At 47.2% G+C, this 21255-nt stretch overlaps 1 protein-coding gene across 4 annotated transcripts in view; it reads right to left on the bottom strand.

Annotated features, from left to right (window-relative positions):
• Window positions 1-3719: 3719 nt before the first annotated feature.
• The window catches only part of MGLL (monoglyceride lipase), a 101647-nt gene continuing 84111 nt past the window's right edge, over window positions 3720-21255 (bottom strand). For all 4 annotated transcript variants that reach the window (XM_053989258.1, XM_053989261.1, XM_053989260.1 and 1 more), the window contains 5 exons: window positions 19973-20109; window positions 18348-18458; window positions 14308-14397; window positions 8394-8609; window positions 3720-7442 (listed from right to left, as the gene is read on the bottom strand). In XM_053989258.1, coding sequence (XP_053845233.1) covers window positions 7317-7442; window positions 8394-8609; window positions 14308-14397; window positions 18348-18458; window positions 19973-20109 — 680 coding nt within the window. In that variant the 3' untranslated portion in view covers window positions 3720-7316. The remainder of the gene's footprint in view (window positions 7443-8393; window positions 8610-14307; window positions 14398-18347; window positions 18459-19972; window positions 20110-21255) is intronic.

Raw genomic sequence — 21255 nt, forward strand, 5'->3', positions numbered from 1 at the left:
GATGTAGCTTTCCCATGGAGAAAACCAAGCTGGCCTGTGTTGCACTGTGATGCCATTAAAATTCCAGTAAGGAAAAATGCCTCCCTCTTTATTCTTTTATAACAACTTTGTGAGCCAGGGTCATCCCAGTACTATTTGTACAAGGCTGTGACAGTGATAAACTGTATGAGGTAGGCTGTGCAGAGACCTGCTCTGAGGGGAGGGTGAGCTGGTGTGTTAGTTACTGCTCCTTGGGATGTGCTTTAGGAGATGCAGGCTGATCTTTCATATCAAGGCTGAGTTGACATTGTATCTCTCCCATATGCTCAGAGGTTTTATTCTAACACATTCTTGGCACAGCATAGCAGAACTACCAATATTTCTATTAATTTTCTTAAGCTTGCTTCTGTAACAGGAGGCAGCAATCTGCTCTCTAGAGCTCCTTCCATCCCCTTTCTCCATGGATCTAAAACTAAAAATTATCCAGGAGTTTCAAAAGAAGTTTGCTGGTGGAAAGTTCAATCTCCTTCCTGTTTTGAAAAGCTCTTCTTGAGAAGCTGAAAATGCTTCAGGTGCATTGCTTTCTGCTGTGCTGCTTCTCTGGTCTGAGTGCCAATCAGGCACAGCATCTCCAAAGCTGTTCAAGGTGCTGGCTCTGGCCATGCTGCTCCTGGGTGACTGCTCCTTCTCTTACTGGGGGCAGGGAAGATGGTATTTCTTCTTTCCTGATTTTGTGACCTTTTCCAATCGAGCATGCAAATAAACATCAGTCTGAAAGCACACCAGGGGTCAGTACTTCTTGCTCTGCTGACCACAGTGCTCGTGGTGCTGCAGTGAGGGGGCACATCAGGCCTTCACTGGGGATCCAGGACTCACCAGTCACACAAGTGCCTCAGGGCTGCGTTTTGGTACAGACCAGCCTCAGCATGGGATGTACATAAGCACAGCATGGGAGAGGACTTGGTGTTAAAAGTGCATGGAGTGAGCCCTGGAAGCTTTTGATGTGACAAAGACAAGGGCTGCCCTGTGCAGCCCACAGGGAGAATGGCTTACTGCTGTCATTTCAGCATGAGGCTGACCCTGCAGTCCAGCCAGGGGGAAAGGCTGATTTTTTATTTTCCTCTGTATGGGGAACAGGAGTTGTTTATTTGCTAAACAAATCTGCTCTAAGGTTCATGGTGTCAGCCTGCAGAGAGCTTTGCTGGTGTTGCCATTGCATTTTTTTTTTTTTTTAATGTAAATGAAGACAAAGGCTGCTGACTTTGGGAGGTCTGGAAAGCTCAGCTTTTCCTGGGGCTCTGTCTCATGCCAGGGTTTACTGTGCTCTGGCAGAGGTTTGCTTGCCTTTGGTCAAGAACATTCCTAAGGTACCACTTGTCCTTTGCCTCTCAGCTGCTATTCCTTCCCCTCTGCCATTCTTGTCTCTGTGTGCTTTCTTAGAAGACAAGTGTTTTCCATGCTTGACATCTTGCCCTCCCATCAGCTCCTCCCCAGGCCAAGTAGCTTTCTTTGCCAAGTTTCCTTTGGATAGCGCATATCATGCGATCTATCCAAACTCTTAATTGATCTCTTAGGAATTGTTTTTCATCTAAATTCCTGGAATGTTTCCATCCACTGAAGAGTTTCCTCCAGAGAGAAGGGAAATGAATCCTGTGTCACTCCCTTCCGAGGAGTGGTGGCCATGGGAAGGCTGGTTGTTTGGCTTGTGCCTGTTGGGAGATGTGGCTTCTGCAGTGTTTGCTTGTGGTTGTGGCAGTTTTGCTAAATTAGGCAGCTGTTTGGAGAGCAGCAGGAAGGTGAGTGGCAGCTCCACATCAGCAGCTTCCCCATCACAGGGAGAGAGAGAGCATCCCAGATGGATAAGCTGGGAGAGCATGACCCTGTTTCTGTGTGTGCAAAGGAGACTTGTGCTCATATGTGGGGAGAGGAGCCGATGACTGATCAACACCCGCTCTGCCCAGGGGCTGGGTGAGCAGGAGTGCTGTTGGCAGGCGATCAGGCTGCAGCATGTGTGTGGCACCGGTGGTCTCTGCTGGTGTGGTGGCACCTGCACAACCCTTCAGCTCCATCTCTCTTTTCCTGTGATGAAATTCTGCCTTAAGCCAGGCAGGGAAGTGGCAGGTGGAGAGGTGCGAGTCCCTGCTCACCCCCAGCAGCAGCTCTGCAGTGGGTTGCAGCCCCACTTCTCCCTCCTCTGATGCTTAACCAGCAGCAAATGGAAGTGAAACACTGTGGGTTACGTGCTGAGCAGATCTGAATTAAAATCCTTCACCACTCACTGGAGCTGCAGCCTTTGCCTGCTCTCAGTGCCTGAGCCTGGCCTGGTGCTGGGCTGGGTGGTGCCAGAAGTCTGACAGAGGCAAGGTCCCTGCTGCACTGTGACTGAGTATAGCACCTCTTGTCTTATTTCCCAGTGGTGATGCCGGCTGTCTGTCCGTGCCAGCGTGACTGGAAAGGACTCCTGAGGAGCTCTCCCTCTCACCCTGACACTGCTCTGGCTCCTGCTTTACCATTCATTGGCTGATCCCCACCTGGTAGCTACCCCCAGAGCCAGCCTTGGATAACACCAGACTGAGCACAGGCTGAGGGAAGAGAAAAAGGCAAAAGGCCCAGGGTTCCTGCAGACTCACTGGATCGGAGTAGAAGCACAGGCTAAAAACAGGAGGGCCACCTATGGCTGTGACAGCTCGCTGGCCATCAGGTGGTGACACTGGGAGAAGCGCACTTCCAAAAGAGCTCCTTTGTGCTGCTCCCAGCCTTGTGAAAGACTATCCCCTCCCTCCTGTGCTTAGTCCCTGTCCCAGCACCATGGTGTGCACCCTCCAGTGACCCTCAAAACTGTGATGAGCTTAACAAACGACCAAAATATCAGAAAAAAGAGCTGTGGACTTGCCGGAATTAAAGCAAATGTTGTTACTAATGATGCTCCTAAGTAGCATGGTGTGCCTGCTGGCTTGGTGAAAAGCCTCAGCTTTGTTATCTGTGTTGATGGGCATCAGAGCCCTTGGCCAGAGCTTCTGACCTGGTGAGCTGGGCTGTGAGCAGACACAGAGCCTGCACAGGACTGCAGAAGGAAAATACTGTTCTCTTGATTTAGTGACTTGAGGCATAAGGAAGATGAAATGAGTTGATGAAGGTTGCAGGTTGGGTCTGGTGCTGCTAATGGCTCTGGCATGAGACAGGACAGCAGACTGTCCTGACTGTCCCCTGCTGCAGCAGCCGTCACAGGGTTTGGAGTGTGAGTGGCTGGGGAGCCCTTACAGACAAGTGACTTGTCCTGAAATGTGCACGGAGGGGAGAGCAGGAGAGGACCTTGAGGCTGCTCTTTGCCCAGCCCCATTCTCTGGGCAGGGGGACAGTTCTGCAGTGTGGGGCATGCTGACAGCACCAACTCCAGCTCTGGACAGACCAGGAGCTCTTTTAGCATCTGGGCACTGCCTGGGAGCTGAGAGTATCAAAGCCACTCCCCAGCCTGATCTGCAGTCACAGCTGGGGTCAAAATGTAGGATTTAATCAGCAGTTACTCCTGGCCACAGTGCAGATGCTTCCTGTTGGAACTGGGTTTAGTTCAGGACCAACATCACATTTTAATGGGCTTCTAAAAGCATGGGAACCAGGTGTTGAAGCAGGCTGAGTTTGCCTGTTACTGTGTATCCTCCAACAGCTCCACACTGTTGTTTAATCTGGGGTGTGGGAAGCACTTTGCAATGGTCACCAGTGACGCCCTCAGACACACTCTGTTCAGAAAACATAACTTTATTATTAGTTGCAATATACATTGTATTCCTTTAAGAATCCTAAACTTGTATATGGTTTTTCCACTGAAAATACATGTGTATGTATATATGTTTTTATATATGTATATATATATATAATGTATTTTATTGAACTGGAACACAACAGAACAAGAGAGACAACCTCAGGAATTACTTGTAAAAGGAAATGTGATCCCAACAGGTTTGTGCTGGCAGTGTGCTAAGGTGAGTGGTATAAAAAGGACAGGCTAAATAGAAAACATGATGGGTTAGGCAGTGGGAAATGGCCTCTCAGTGCTACAGGTGGTGATATATACAGTAGTTACACGTTGCTATTGCTCAGTCACGAGTGCCACCTGTTCTCCAAGGCAGACCAGACTCTCGTGCAGCTCTGCACAGCAACATTCGTAAGGCTGGCTGTGCTCCCTGCAAGTGGTACCTGCCAGCTGGAAATAGAGTGTAATTACATTTCCCTCAGCAGCTGCTCTGCTCATTGCTAATCTGGTCAGCCAAGGAAGAATTCCTCCGGGGCTTGGTGAAACCTAACTAGGTCAGTATAAAGGAGCTTACAGGCAGGGAAAGGGATCAGCAACAGCAAGAGAGCTGAAATGTGCGGATCGGTGTCTCACCTGGCCCAGGCTGATTTGTTCCTGGCTCCTTCCCTCTGCACTCGTTTCCCACCTGCCAAGGAGCTGTGGCCCCTCTGCTCAGCAGCCAGCCCAGGGGTCTGTGGGGTCAGTGCAGGCAGTGTCCAGCTTCTTTTGGATAGGTTTCCCTGTGTTAATTGCCTCAGAAGGTAACTCTTCAGAAAACTGGCTGAGGGTGGCAGTACCTGCTGCTGTGCCATGGCTTTGGGGTCATTTGGCTTTTTTTTTTGTTGCTGTTCTTTGTAGGTTTTGTTTGTAAACCTTTTTTCAAACAGCTTCCCCAGGCCATGTGCCACTGCTGAGTTCAGCTATAGACTGAAAGACAAGTCTTCCCCAGATCAATGTAATTTGTTTCCCTTTATTTCTGTTCAGCTGCAGATGTTTCTTGGGTGAAAGGACACATTTTAGCAAAGGCACTGACAACGGACGTTCCTCTGCCTGAAGCCAGGTTGGAGGGAGCGGACGGGCTCTGACCTTTCTGCTGAAGGGTCACTTCCCTCTCCACTCCTGCAAAGTGCTTGTCACTTTGGAAGGGATGTAAAAATTGTGGGCATTGATTTACTCCTCCTGACTTCCTCTAGAAAAGTGCTTTCAAAAATCCTATCCTTAAATCATCATCTTGCTACTACCCCCGCAACGTCTGTCACCTCTGGATCACACCCACTTGTTTCCCCTTCCAGCTGAAGAAGCAGGTGAGATTTATCACTGCTGTAGTGTTTCTCTTCTTGCTGTCTTTCTCTAGCAGCATCTGGCCAGGAGGGAGCCTGCTCAGGCAACAGAAGTTGCCTCAAGACAGGCTGCTGAAGATGGAAAGCAGGTGACCTGCTCATTGCTCTTTCCCAGCGTGTCACCAGAGGTTTCGCAGGGGCTGCTGAGAACAGCTGATTGCACTGGAATAATATTTAGTTAAAAGCTAACGTTGCTGGGAGAACTACAGCTCGTTCCTCTCTTTAGAGGCAAGAAAATACAAATGCCAAAGTGCCTGGATCAACCTGTATAAAAGAGCTTCCCTGACTTGGGCCCCTTAGGGCAACTACAAGGATACATCCACACATCTTTCATCCATCCATGCTGCTGGGACCAAATGGGACTGAGCCCTGATTCTGACTGTTATTGCACAGAGGTCCCTTTCCTGAACCTTGCTAGAACTGCTTCCAAAGGGAGGAGAGGTGGGTGAACCCCCTGACTGTCAAAGGAGGGATCCAGCCCTGGGGACAGCAGCTCAAGGCACAGTGGTGCTTCTTGCTGCTGCCAGGGAAGGCAGTAGGGGCTGGTTTGTCACTGGGGGAGATGCCCCACTCTCTCATAGTGCAACATTTGCATTCTCTTCTTGCAAAACCAGAGGGAGAGGTGCAGGTTGAACCCCTTCCCTTTGGATAGTGCCAAGAAGTATATTCATGCTGAGGGCCATTGTGCTGGATAAATCAGCCAGCACAGCCACTCTGTCATCACTGTGCAGCTTTTACTGTGTCAGTACAATGTCTCTACTCTCATCCAGGGTCTAAACTCTTTCCTCTCACCCTGCTGCTAGCAGAGACTCAGGCAGCTCAAGAATTTGGCTTACCTGCACCACAGGCCCTGTCCACAGGCTCCTCCACAGCAGCTTGTGCAGCAGGGTCTGTGGATGCCCCAGCACAGCAAGGTAGAGGTTGGATGGACGATCCCACTGCACACTCTGCCTTCAGCTCCCCGCATGTCCTGAAGGGCTGAGCTCAGCCCCTCAGTGATCCACCCCAGTGCTGACTGGGAGGAGACTGGGATGGGCTTGGACAGGATCTCTGCTCATGCTGTGGGTCTCCTGCTAAACCAGTGGACCATGAGGACACCCACTGCTACTCCCCACCCACCAGATGCTCTGCGCTCCTCTCTAGCATTATTTTCAGGACATTTTCCAACTGATGAAGGAAAACAACAGATTATGACTGTAAAGTTATGGAGAAAGGACCGGATCCTGGTAGGACAACATTGTTCCTTGCCAAGAGAAGGAATTATTAACTCCTTCTTTACTCTCCTCCCATTTCTTTCCCAGCTTCCAGCTACCTGTATATCTTATATTATATTACTATATTCTCTTATAACTTTGACTTTGCTTTTTCAGTTTCAGTAGCACAAGTGATTAATTCCAAAAGGAAAAAAAAAAGAGAGTTAAAAAAAAAAAAGAAGGGAGGAACCCTGTCCCTAGGGGTATTTACAGAATAGTTCATCTTGCAGAGGAGATGGGGTTTGACATGGGGAAAAGCAGAGGAATTGAATGTGCTAAGTGGGTTTGATTCCACATTCCCGCTCTTCCCTCTGGGATCCTGCTCAGATGATGAAAATCAAAGCACTGTTCAACATGCTTTCCCCAAGTGCAAACTTGCAGAGGATGTGCAGGGTGGTGGGGGAGGCATCTCTATCCCCTGGCCTGGTCTGCTTAAAAAGGTAGTATCCAAAGGGGTCTGATCTTGAAAATCAGCCTTTCACCTTCGGGGAGCTGTCAACTCCATCTTTAGCCTCTCCTCATCACCCAGCACCTTCGTTAGTGCTCTCCTCTCAAGGACCAGGGTTTTTAAGGTGCTGGATGGTGGGGACAAGGGACGCACCTGGCATCAAAACCATGAAGTGGAAGATACTGATTTCTTTTACATACCAATAATTATTGCAGTATAAACACACCCCAGTCACCACAGCAAAAGCGGAGAAGGGGAAGCTGTGGAGAAAGTTTGGTGGGTGAGGGGCATCCCACAGCTATCAACTTTTCTCCAGATTAGGGCAGTGGCCATTTACATCAGCAAATAATGCCCCACCCTGTGCCTCTCTTCCCACCCTCCCTTAAACTGTGTGTGATAAAATATTCCAATAATCCCTCCATGTTAGATCTTTTCCCAAGAGATTTCTAGTAAGAAAAACATCTATTCCTAGAAAACCCCAGTAAGAGCTGCAAATGCAATCACTCTTAAGTATGGCTGGTTTCCCCAGCTGCTGAGACCTTCTGGCCAATCCATGTCAGTATTTCTGTGAAGACAGAGGTAGAGACCTCAGGCAGCTCTTTGTGGAGGGCATGATAGGCTTCTTCATACACCTGCAACCAGGGAGAATTAGAGATTAGCACAGAAAAAATAAATCTGCATGAACAAAACAGCCTTCAGTCCCCTCTCATCAACACCCACAGGTCCAACACCTCCTGCCCACAACTTGTTAGTTTTTTTCCAAGATGTAGCAGGTTATGAAATCAAGGAGATGCCACCGGTGGTGCTGGCCCTCAACAAGCAGGAAGGTGTTGTCATTACTGCCTGACATCTGTGGGTACCAGGGTACCCTGCTGCCCTTTAGGAACATAATGCATGTCCCAGCCTCATTCCAGCTAAGGAGGAGGAAATACTTATCATGCCCTTGGAATGTAAAGGACAATGGGGGATGTTCCCATCATGCCTTGTGCAATTTTACTCCTTTTATGCTCAGACTATCCATTTATTTTTCTGATGACAAAAGCTTTCCCTTGGTCTCCCTCCCTTTTCTTTCAGGTTTATTCATGTGCTAACAATTGGTTAATCAGCTGTGGTTCTCTTGAAATGAGCAGATGTGAAATGGCTTTTGTTGTCCAGCATTTTGGAGAGACCTTCCTGCACCTTTACACGCTGGGACATGAGGTAAGGCTGGTGCTCACACAGTTGGCATTGTTCAGAAGAGCTTTTTGGGTCAACACTTTACCTGCTTATGAGACTTGCTCTACTTCTACACCAAGCTGCTTCATGTCCAAGACACCCTTCAGGCATGCAACCAGCACTGGGGCAGGCCTGGAGATCACCCACCATCCCCTGCCCCCAGCCTGGCTGTAGCTGGTGAAAGGCCACCACACTGAGCTTGGGCTACCTCCCAGTGAAAGGGGCTGTCACCTGCCCAGCCTCACCCATCCACCAGCTCTCTTTGCCTCCAGCTCTCTGGAGGTCAGCAGGCTCCCACCCCTCACAGTCACTCGTGCTCAGGCCAACACTGACAGCATAATCTCCTAAAATCAAGAAATCAAGATGACCTTGAGCGTTTTGTCCTGACTCTGCACTGTGTCCATCAGTAAATAAGAGCCCCTGATATCGCAGAGCTTGTCGGAAGAGCCGTGTAGCACCAGGATGGGCAGAGTCAGCTTGGGCAGGGCTCGCTCGATTCTGGCAATGGCATTCATCAGTTGGATGACGAAGGAGACCTTCATGCCACCGTGGTAGACCAAGGGATCAGATGTGTAAGACTCCATCTGGCAGGAAGAAGAGGTAATTTAACATTAGCAATATTTCATGCATGTGAGAAAAAGCAGATCAGCCAGGCAGTGGAGAGTCTTCCCTTGGCTTGCACAGTCATTCCCTGCTCTCTCAGGACATTTGGCCATCAAGTCAAGGTCAAGGTACTGTGGCTTACCAGCACTGCTCACACAACCTGACATGCTCTTTGCTGCATGTTTCTCTCTTGCACCACTACAAAATATTCAAGCCAGAGCTCTTTGACAGGAGCTCCTGCAGGGAAACAACCAGTGCTGGACAAAGACCATTCCCACAGGGGCACCTGCCTGCATTTTTCTCCTCTGCTGTGCCCTTCTGTCATTCCAATGTGATATATCTTCTACAGAGTGTTCTTCAGACTGTGTTATTTGAAAGCTGATGTTCTCCAGGCCAATATTCTCTCTGCCGAGGGCTCAAATGTTCTGTTTCCCTGTCCGGGGGTGGTGATCATGACCTACACCTCCAGACAACTGACAGAGGTGACTGCAAAGCCAAAGGCTCATCTCTGGCTGCAAAGTGTGACAGACAAGGCAGCAAATGATGGTATTAGGTGGTAGGCAAAAAAAAAGTTGTCAACGACTTGCTCAGCCAGATTGTGAGGGGATAAAAATGCTCAAGAGCTGGTAGAGAAAGTTGCTAGGAGGGAGTAGTTACTGCAGCCAGGCAAATCTACAGTAAATATTTGTATACTGTATGTGGAGACGGCCCACACAGACCCCACTATCGCAATATTTGCCAGAATGCTTTGATTATGGGCTGGTCTCTGGCACAGCCTCCAGTTTCTCCCAACCCTGGCAGATGTTTATAGAAATGATGGTTATTTATAGGTTAGCTGAAAACCATCTCCTCCTCTCCTCACAGGCAGTGGGGTCTGTTCAAATTCTACTTTGAAGGCATTAACTTGAGGTCCTTTTGCTTCTGCCTGTGCCTGCCCTGAGGGGACCATGGGTGACCCAACAGGCTACCCAAGGACACGTAGCCATGTGTAGGTGTAGCACAGGCAGGCACTGTAGGACAGAAAGGTTTTGGGATGGATTCTGTCTTCAGTTCCCTCTGAGATGAGATTCTCAGAGTGGCAGATTCTCAGGTGGGGCTTTCCCACTGGATGCATTCACTTGCCAGAGGGTTTGAAGCCAGTTTCTCCTGTTGTCATCTCAAATGTGCTGGAGCACAAAGCACTGGAAATGGAGGTGGCAGTGAGGCACCCTGATGCTCACAAGTCTTTCCCCATCACTTTCTTACTTCCAGTACCCACAATATCCCACTGCTTGAATTCATGGTTCCTATCCCTATATGCAGCAAGAGAAAGATTTGGGGAGAAATTTGGGACTGTGGCTGACACCATTCAGACCCAGCCCACAGTACTGAGGATGTCCAGGGAGGACAGCTGTACAGCCACTCCACTTTGAGTTGGAGTTGGACTGAAAAAATACAAGTTGTCACAGAACTCACTTAGAGATCCTTGGAAGTGGTGGATGTTTCTAGGATTTGATTAAGGCTATTGTTGTATTTTGGTCTCTGTGCAAGTTTATGTCTGCTCTGAAGTGAGGGGTAATTTTTGGCAGGGAGACAAAGATAATCATCACAGCTCATCATATTAGATATTACACATGGTATCTCCCTTTCAAAGAATTATGTGCTTGCTGAGGGTCTGGAAAACTGCTTGTAAGAGGCAACTGCAAAGATGAGACTGTGGTTAAGACATTGAGGCATGGTAAACATCTTCTGCTCCTGCTAATGGCCCTGGGAAGCAGAGACTGAACAGCTCACAGTCCTTTTGGCTCCACATGGACCATCCCAGTGCCCAACCAGCTTGTTGGTGCAGAAAGCTCCATCTGCATCTTTCATCCCCTACTCTGTTCAGCTGTACCTTCCCTGCTCTCCAAAGTCTTTCAAACAGGGCAAGAAGCTGCTGTGTCTAGAGTAAATTGTTCCCCTGTGAATGTGCTCATGGAAAAAGTTCAGCTTTGATTTTCAGAACACCAAGTGCCTGGTGGGGTGCAGCTCACTCTCGTGTTGGCAGCTGGGTCCACCCTGATATGCTCAGCCAAACATAGTGACTTTCATCAGCTTTTTGAGCAAAACCACTGTGTTGCATTGGCTACTTAGAAACTAGCTTCAGCCTAATCTGGACCTATGTCACAGTGCTGTGCTAAAGCAACAGAGTTTTGAGATGGGTGGGTTTGATTATTTTTTAGTTTGATGGGTTTGTTTGTTTATTTTTTAATTGAATGTAATAAGTAAGAGATTTTGCAGCAGGGATTCAGGAGGGATGGGTGGATGGATTGACAGAAGGTCCCTTCCCATGGAGTAAAACAGTGTTGATGAATTCATGTGAGCTGGTCCCCGCCCCAGCCCCATAAATGCTACAAGAATGACCTGAAGGGTTTCTTTCTTTCTCTTGTCTGAAAGAATGGCCATTTTTAAGCTACTGAACAGCCAGCAAATATTTTTGTGTACTTGATGGCAGGAGAAAAAAAAAAAGACCAAATCTAGTCCCAACCCAAAATGATCAGGACTGCAGGGGCAGTATCCTGTTCGTAGTCAGTGAACAGGAATCCTTGTCAGAGTTAATGCTCAGTGCATGGAGTGAGTGCCAAGCAGCAGCTCTCTGGGGAAGGAGGAAAGACAGGGAATGGGCTTTATATTTTGCAGGCTACAATCTGCAAACCCTGCAAGCCCAAAACTGTTGTTGCTGTGCCAAGCTCTGAGATAGGGGGCAAGAACAGAAGGTGATCCCAGGAGAGCCTGTGACTGCTTCCAGACACTGTCAGGCAAAGGCTCTCCAGGGTCTCTCACAACAGCTCTTTTTATCTTTATGTAATTCCAAGACAGAAGCAACCATCAGGTTGCTGCATCACATTGACCTGTTTAGAGGTCTGCATCTCCTCTTGCAGCCTCATCTCTGTGGACTTGGCAGGAGCAAGGCTTAAGTCAGGGGGACCATTCCATTAAGTCAACAGCAGCTAACAATGATTACTGGGGTAAAGAAGTTGCTGTCACTGTGATGTCATTCTTTCTTGGAATAATAGGATTGTTTTTTAAGGTTACTTCTTGCTCTCTTTTTTCCCTCTGGTACAGCAAGCATCAAACAAACATCTCTATATCATTCTGTATTTCAGTCCCCACAGCCTGAAGACAGCTTTCTGGGAACACAAAGTCATTAGGAAATTCTTGGATGTTGTCCCAAAAATATTTCTATTGAATAGAAAGCTGGTCTGGCAGGAGAGTATGTGTAACATATAAATAATGGATGTTTCCAGCACATTGTGTGCTTTAAATCTGAGCGTCTTGAATCCGGAAGGAGGGTGGAGTGTGCTTAGAGGCAGGCAGAGGACCAAAATGCTATCTTGTTTTCAGTAAGTGCCTGGACCCTCAAATCCTGGTGTTTGAAGGGGGTCAGGAAAGTGCTTTCATCACTACCCACAGCTGCTCTATCAGCTGTGTGCTCACGTGTAGGTGAGAAGGCAGCACAGCACACAGGGTGTCTCATTTGGAAGACATCTCCATTATGGGCAGGCTCTAATGCAGCAGACCTGCACCTTTATCCACTGCAAAAGGCTCTCCCTTGCTCCATGGAAAGGGAAAGGGCAGAGCAAAACAATGCTCCAAAGAAGCTTTAGAGACTTGAAGCATCACAGAACAGAGGAAGCAGCAGCAAGTATGTGGTTAGAAAGACAATACAATAACAATTATTATAAAGTATGTCCAGTGGTTGCTGTGGTGATTCCTAACATCACCACAACACGGAAGTGCTCAGTCAATACTGTGTGCCAATTTCAGGAGTTCTCTGACACTTTCCTAAATGTATTATTATTCAGGATGTCCCTACATCATCACTTTTCTCCTACAAAGCTATCAAGTGTAGCAGTTGCATCTTTCAGCACAGGATCCAGCTCTTGGAGGTGTATTTAAAACATCTTTAAATGTTTTAAATTTAAAACACCTGCAGCAGAGTTCAGGTGTCACATAACAAATCAGTGCAGAAGCAGGTAAAGACCCACACGTCACAGACACACTCACTTTTCTGGTAGGGAATAAAGCTCTCCAATTCCTCTCCTCCTCCAGAGCACTGATTGCTTTTATCCTCTAAATACAAATGTAGATGTGAAAACTTCCCTCTGTGTCATTTTAGTGATTTGATTGTCTAATTTAAACTTTTTCTCTGAATTATATGAGTTATGGCAGCTGAATGCAAGTAAGAACAGGTTTCTACAGCTAGATTGGAGTCAGCCTTCTTCTCAAGCATATATTTTGTGCAGCCTCATATGGTACTTTGGAGCATATGTCACATGGTGCATCAGCGGATGCACATGATCTCACTGCACACTAGTCCTGTCTTCTTTTCCTCAGCTCCTTGGATCTTTCCACCTCCAACACAGTGAAATCTTATGCTCTATTCAAGGATAAGTGAACTGAAAGTCATAGGAACAAAAACCCCTCTGGCAGTGCCAAGAAACAACCCTGAGCCTTGAGGCTATTCTGGGAAACTCTTTGCTTTCCAGTTTTCTGAATAGGTGAGCCAAAGATGTGGGATATGCTGAGGCCAAATGCACTGCACTCACACAGATGTTGGCACTGTCTTTGCCCCTGATCCTTTCAGCTTCAATTCTAACACTGGTCAAGCTGCCTCCCCAGACAAAGGCAATTCATTAATTCCTAGTTAAGGTATGAACCATTGCATGAACAGCAGAGAAAATTACAGCATCTGTCAGTGAGATGTGAGCATGGGAGCACAGGAACGAGTGACCACTTTGCACCAGCAAAGCTCTTGAGACACCCTTGAGTGTCATTTTCTATAATTCAAGAAAAAATGGTGCTTTCTGAAATGCACCAAGTTCTGGGTCTAGCCTAAGCACCTTCATCCACTTACGGTGTCTATCTCCTTTCACTCCTCCCACAATGGTGAGAAGGAAAACCCCTCTTTAGGTGGTGTTGCAGCAGTTGCAATTGCACCTGTTTGTGCAGTGATGGCATGAACAGGCTGACACAGTTATTACCAGGAGTGAGTGTGAGTGGGAGACCAGTCCCAGGCTATTGTGGCACTATAAAAACTCAACCCCAGGACAGTTCCATGCACATTCACAGTGGTGAGGCTGGAGCTGTGCTGTTACAACAGCTGCTTCAATTGCAGCCCCTTGAAGTATTATTCTTGGGTGCAGCATGGATATATCATTTGTTTGGAAAGGCTGTAGCAGAGTCAGAGTGTGATCCAGGAGACCTTGGAACAAGTTCTTTGGTTCAAGCACGCTCTTGTCCTCTGCTTGAATGCATCTGGCACAATGTGATCCTGGTTTGGAAGCAGGAAAACAAATCTCTAGGACTGTAGGGTTTCGCATGATTTCACTGGAAAGAGCAGGGGTGGAAAAGTTGACTTTAGCAGTGTGTTTGCTACCTGAGTTGGGTTTTGCTGCTGTAATGAGTGGTGGTGGTGCAGCAGAGACAAAGACACGGCTCCCACGTGCTTCCCCCTGCACCTGTAGCTCTCTGTCATGTCTGGTACCCAGAGCAGCTGTGGGTGCAAGGCACACCCCAGGGAGGAGCAGCTGGTTTCCCACAGTCTTCAGTTCCACTGGCTTCAGAGATATGTCACCTTTCTCCACCAGCACAGATTTTGCTCTCCTGATTTAGCAAAACCGACTATACAGTGAGTTAAAATGGAATTAAGGTTCTCACCTCTTTCTTGTTCCGGGAAATTGCATTTGGATCTATCGACCCCAGTGATAGGTTTGGGAGCACAAAGTTGAGCACTTTTGCTGCAAAAACCTGTGGGAGAGGAAAGGAAGCAGTCAAAGAGCCAATTAGAGGAAGAGAGGGAACATAGAGGCCCAAATCCTGAGCTGATGGAAATCAGCACAGGAGTTAAACAGTTGAGAATTGTCAACTAACTCTGGAGAAAGATCTGTCCTATATTTAAAACATTTCTCTTAATGAGGAAAGTGTTTAAACTGCTCCTGGGAGCAGGGAGTGGGTGTGCTAGACTGAAATGCCGTCAGCTGTCCGTCCACATGCAGCAGCACAACTTCATTGTACTGTGGCTTTTCCTCATTCTCAAGTTAATTTCTGAAAGGGCTCAGTTAAGTACTTGGATAGAAAAAGGTAGTTTCCAGCTCTTAGAGGGCTGGGTTTTGGTGTTTTATTGCCCTTTCCTTGCTGCCACAGCTCTGATCTCAGGTTGCAGTGCATAAGGGATGTTGGGTGCCATCTGCAGCAGTTGCCTAGGCTGCACTCGTTTTGATAAGCGTATTCTCCAGGGAACCTGTAAATAAGCAACAGCCAAGTGTGCATGCATTGGCTAAGGGAATCCATTGCTCACACAGTCTCCTGGGAACCACACACAAAAGCATTGAGCAGCCCAGACTGGAAACTGCTCATAGAAGAAAGGCTAACATCTTTTGTTTCAATAGCAGTACAAGCACATTGATATCAGAGTTCTGCTCTGATCTTTGATAGCTGCCTTTAATTAAGTGATCACTGCTTAAGTCAGTTAGTGTTCTTTGGTCTGGTTTATGGCCCTGTGGTGTTCACAACTGACACTTGGAGGAAGGCTGCCACCTATGCCCTCTGTTTCTGCGGACACCTAATCATTTCTGAAGCACTCCCTGACACTTCAGATCACAGATGACACACGACAGATTAATTATGATATTAGAGGAATAACACAAGGTTGAAATCAAAGTCATTGAGGAGTGAAAAGCAGTAAAGACTCACAGCAGGTTTGGGAACACGTGTGTACCTTGGGGTAGACATGAGTAGGAACCAGTGTCACTGCCTGCCAGTATAGTGAGCCCTCGCTGGCTATGACATTGTGTCAGCAAAGTTAGTTTTTACTACACAACAATGCAGGTATGAGTTTATGATGATCCAAGAAGGAATGGGGTTTTCCTCATTTCATGTTAACTCCAGGCAGTGGTGATTTAAGCTATGCACCTCCATGTATCCTAGGCAGGATTATGGACTCTGAACCTGATGATTGTCATCTCTGCTAAACGGAACAGAATAAAGGAATAAAGCAACAACAACAACAACAAAAATTAATATAGTACTTTCTTCCACTTTGATTACACCTTAGGAAAAGTCCTTTGCAGTGTTACTGGGTGCAAATTCAGGCTGAAAGACAGTGAGCATCGTGATGCCCAGTCAGGTTAGAAAGCAACAGATCAGCTAGAGGTGAAATGGAAAACACAAAAGGTAAAGAGAGAATATCGTGTAGTAAGTCCTTAAACAATAGGCTGAGGGTCAGTACAGGATTAAACACCAGGGAATGTTTCCTAAGGGGTTGTCCTGCCCATCTGATTTCAAAGCATTCAGTAGCAGAAATGTAATGGGAGATGCTCTTTCACCCCTGCTCTGCCCTTTGCCAGCATATGTGACTCCTGTCTCTGCAGCCTTTGAAACTGCAAAGATTCAGAGCTGAATTTTGTCCAGGTCAGTTGAGAAGAAAAAGGGGAAGGCAGCAAGATCCCTTTTACTCTACTGGATTTGCAGCTGGATGCTTCCATCAGGACACAGGATTTATGAGGAAGTGGTGAAATTGTTTCTGCAAAGAGCAGCATTTGATCTTCCTTCACAGAGCCTGCAAACATGCTGTGCCTCTGGTGCTGCCAGGGCTGGCTCAGCAGCCAGGGAAGGTATTTCTGAAGGACCCCGTGTGTCATCTGGCTCACTGTTATTGCTGTCTTGAGCTCTCGTTTGTTCAGGCCAAGGTAAATTCTTGCTCAGCTGGAAACTTCCCCAGCAAAGGGATGAATGCAATGCTCCTTGGGAAATGGCCCAGGGCTGAGAAGTCGTACCAGTTCCAAGGGAAAACTAAGCCTTTGTTCCTCAGAAGCACAATCACCATGAAATGTTTTTTGACTCTCAGAGGAAAAAAACCACACAGCTTTACGGGAAAATGTGGCTTATGCAGGAATACTCTGCTTGTTTTCAATCCTTCCTCTTGCAAATACCTTTTCAACTCCCAAAATGATTTCAACTGAGTGTGACAGAACAGAGCTATTTCAGGAATAATTAATTTTTTATCAGTTTTGAGATGCAACAAAAGATTTGAAAGAGAAAGAAACTGACTGTGCTCTTGTAATACTCTATGTGAGAGACTTTCTAGGAAAGAGACCATATAAAAACCTCCAAAATATGTCAGTTAAAGAATAGGATTTCCTACCTAAGTAATGCATCATTGCACTTATTTCTTACAGTGAAATTAAGCATCATCTCGTACATATCTGCAACAAACCAGACTACAGTAAAGCTAGTTCCCACAGAACTGGTGAGTCCTTATTTCAGAAAGGGTTTAGCATCTAGCAAAAGGTAAAGCTATAGCAATCTTTCTCTATTTCCCTTGATTAGAAAGAAAAGGCTAACAGTCTCTCTCATATTCAGACTGTTTATTCTTTTTTCTTAATTATTATTCTCTTTCACTTTCCCAGAAAAGAAAAAGCAGGGGCACTGGTGCTCACAGGACACTTACGCCAGATGTAGCCTCACCCATGAAGAATCAGTAACCAGCCTCCTAAAACCAGATTTTGGCATTCTGGCTTCCATTTAAATAAGTTTACTTGGGCTGGATGACTTCAGGATTCACTTCTACTCTTAAAATTAGGTAAGCCTCTGGGAAAGCACTTAGAAGGAAAATACTGACTGGCATGCAGGTGGTGCAGATCTCAGCAGGGTCCTGCATCTTAAAGCTAGAGGTCCTAATGCATTTTTTTTCAGTGGAAAACAGGTGATTAGAAAGCACCCTTTGGTGCTTGTAATGATTTGTGAGGTCCCTATATGTTTGGCTACAGCAGAAAGTGGGACAGGATTATACTGAAAGCTGAGGCAATCTGTCTTCTTCCTCACAGAAGAAAAAAAGAAAAGGAGAAATAGCTTAGAAGTAAATTAGAACAAGAAGCTAGCCCTAGGAGAAGTGTCTAAGGAGAGAAGATAAAGGAAGGAGTCCTGTGGGAATGAAAGACTCTGTCCTTCGTCTGGTTTAGGTGCTCCTTCCCTTTGCTTCCAGCTTCTTTTAGGATTGTTGTTTATTCTTTTTAGAATGCAAAAAGGAGGAGAGAACTGAGGCTCAGTTGCTTTGCAGAACTTCCCTGGGGAAGGGCAAACTGGGCAATGCAACTGTGGATCAGAAACAGCTCTGGAGGGCAATGTAAATGGGAGAGGGGATAAAGCCTAAATGCAAACCAAAAGAGACGGTCTGGACAAGAACCAGTTATGGTACCAAGCCAAATGGGATGCAGGTGGGGCAGTGATGCTTTAGCTGGAAGCCTCTTTTGAGGCTCATAAAGGATTTCTGAGACTGAGGAGCTCTAGTTCTGTTCAGAAATTGGTCATCCCCCAAATGCCAAAAATAACCCTGGCCTGACTTAGCCAGCAGCCTGTGTTGCAACTATACCAGACTCTGCATGAGTCAGGAAGAAAGCTGTAGGAGAGGAAGGGAAAGGACAGCATTGTGTGGGCTGCCACGGGGTGAGGTGAAGAAAGCACAGTCTGCTACCACCAGTATCCAACTCTTGGTACTAGGTTTTTCTGGACAGGGTCAGGATTCACTTCCCATCTGAAAAGTAGGTGGAACTGTGGGGGAGGCACTTAGAAGAAAAGTACTGACTGGCATCTGGGTGGCACAGATTTTGCAGGGTTTTGCATTTCAAGGCCAGAGGTCTTAACACTTTTCCTTCTGCAGAAGAGCAAGGTGACCATGTGCAACGCGGGTTTGCTCTTACCTTGATGGGAGTAGCGACTTCTGGGCTGGCTACCACTAAAGGAGAGATTAACAGCATGCCTGAAAACTCACTGGGTCGCTCACTAGCTGTCAGAATGGAGATGGCTCCCCCCTGCAATGCAAAATAACAGCCCACAGCTTAATACAGGTGCCAACATCTTGTTTGTATAGTAATCCTGTTACTGGAAGAGGTTTAGTCCAAGCAAGCAATTACTTCTGCCCCACTGAGAGTGCAGTGTGGTCAGCAAGGAAGGCTGGAGGAGTAGAAGCACTGGAAGTGTCTGGTTTTTGTGGGGGAGAAGAGATCTGGTTTCTGTTCTCATGCCATAAACCCTCACGTCACACTGAACTCAACTCTCCATGCAACGTCCATCAGCTCCCTGGGATGCCTTGTGTCCTCCTTACTTTAAAGGACCAAGAAGAAGAAAATGTCTGAAGTGGTAGTTCGGGTGGGACTTGAAAAATTAGTTGAGGTTTATCAGCCTGACAGACTGGTGCTGCACAGAGAAGATGCCGTGAAGCCGGGCTTGCTCCGTGCTGTGCCACTGGTAACCTGGGCAACAGCAGTGCTGCCCCAGGCATGTGAAAATCTTCACTAATTAATGGGAATTAAATATTCTCCTCCACAGTGTCCCCAGCTCCTCCAGCCCCACAGTGCTGTGCCAAGGGCCTGGCAGCAAACACCCAGCCCCTGGTCCGGAGCTAAATGAGAGCTGGGCTGAGCTGTCCCGCACGAGGACGGGAGGATGGCGAGAGGTGCAGATGGAAGGGATCTGGTGGGCTTGCTTGGGAAAGTTCACAGGGGATTAGCTGCCAAGGGAAATATTTGGTGAACTTCCACACTTCTGGAGAACCAGGGGCTTGTTAAATGGAGCAGCAGCGAGGAGCATTTCAAAGACCTCACTGGGAAATTGCTCCTTGTTACACAGTGGCTTTGGAGCACGGGAGCCCTTCAGAGCATGCCATGCCTTCCTATGCCAGAACACTTATTTATCTAAGCATGGACTGAATCCCAAAGTACTTATTCATTTTCCTCTCCTCTGGGAAGGCAGGGAGGGCAGATCAATGACATCAGTGGGAATACTGTTAGCTTGAATAAAGGGATTTGGCCCGTGCTGTCAGAATCAGGCTTCAGATCTGTTCACCAAATCAGTGCCTTTGTTTTTGCAGCCTTAATCCCTGGTACATTTTCCTGTTAGGTTGTTTAACAGAATAAGGCTACAGGGTATTTTCATGCTTCATCCCCATGCTGCTCACAAAGCCTTGGAGGGCTTAACCTCCTGGTTACTGGTTAGAATGAAAGGGGAAACTCGATGCTGCAGGGAGCTGGTGAGCCTTACCACATAGCCACGGGAATGAATGGTTATGTTAAAAAACAGGCTTCTCCTTGCAAATGGCTAATTAGGGCCATGGTGGGGGTAGAAAAGTGAAGGACTGTCTTTACTCAAGGCAAACATCAGGATTGTAGCATGCTGGCAAATAAATCAGTGAATGGAGTGGAAGGGAAGGTTCTTTGTAGTTTTGTTTTGCTGCTGTGGAATGAGTTCTTTCCTGCCATCCCCATGATTACCACCAGACTATGACACATGTCCTGTGCTGCTGGGAGGGGTAGGGGATGGTGCTTACCATGGAATGCCCCAGGATGAGAACAGGCAGTTTGGGGTGCTCTTTCTTCATGAGATCAATGTGTTGCAAGCTGTCCCTGATGAAGACGTGGAAATCTGAGACAACCATACGATCACCCTCGCTCTGCCCATGGCCAACTGCAGGGGAAAGCAGAGCACACAGCTAAGTCATTTGAAGCAGTAGTTACAGTCAAGAAAGGGCCTGGCAGAAATAAGCTTGTTGGACTGTTTCTGTCCTAAATTGACCTTCTCCTGCAGTCATCTCTCAACAGAAAAAGAGCTGCAGAAATGCAAAGGAAACTGCACAGAACTGTCAAGTGCCGTACTGTCCGTGACCTGACTTTTTAAATAAGCATCATAGAATCAAAGAATGTTAAGGGATTGCAAGGGGCCTCTAAATTTGGACTTCTATTCCCCCATGTTTCTATCTGCTCTTCAAAACTAAGAGTACCAATTTACTTCTTGCCACCTCCAGCTTCACTCCAAGGGTGAAGAAGGGCTGTCTTGCCTTGCTGATGGGCCACTGCATCCTGGGAAATGGGGATTTGCCTCAGGGATCACATGCTTTGGGTCTGGTGGCTCACTGTGCAGCTGTAACTGCTGTGTAGCATCTTGGACAGAAACAGAAAGATTCTGAAGTCTAGATAGAGTCTTGCTCTAAACTTAATAGACCATGGACACTGCCTTTTCCAGGGCCTAAATGTGCATAAGCTTCACAGTCCTGCTTTTTCTCATGATACCCTGCAGTGCTGGGTGGGCTGGAAACCTCCTCTGTGTGAGGTAAGGGGTCAAGTGATGGAGGTTGCAACAGCCTGCAGAGGGCAAGCATCCAGTGGCAACCTCCTCTTAAACAAGTGTTAATGCAAACTGTACCACACCTGGACACTGCTGCCTCATGCTGTGTCTGAGAATTATCTTGCCTAATGGAAGGGAAGGGGAAGATTAAAATGGGAGATGGTGAGTTGCCATGGGAACAGTGGCATCCCTGGCAGAGGTGGAGCCAGCATCACCACCAACACAGCCCCAGGCAATTTTGAGCTTGCTAAGGCTTGAAATTAATGCCACCTTGGGGAAGCAGTTTGCATGCTTACCTGAACACACATGCATGTTATTGTCTATCACAAATAGGATTTGTCCTTAGAAACAGCCCTTTGCTTGTTTCTGTTCCATGCAGGTTGTTAAGGAAAACTGTGAAGGGGAAAATGCATCCCACCCATCTGGGTTAGGGTATAGGGGGCCTTAAACATCTCCCCCCTGCTGGGTGTCTCCTTAGACCTTCTCCAC

Source organism: Vidua macroura, chromosome 13 (genome assembly GCF_024509145.1).
Source record: "Vidua macroura isolate BioBank_ID:100142 chromosome 13, ASM2450914v1, whole genome shotgun sequence".
Taxonomy (NCBI): Eukaryota; Metazoa; Chordata; class Aves; order Passeriformes; family Viduidae; genus Vidua; species Vidua macroura.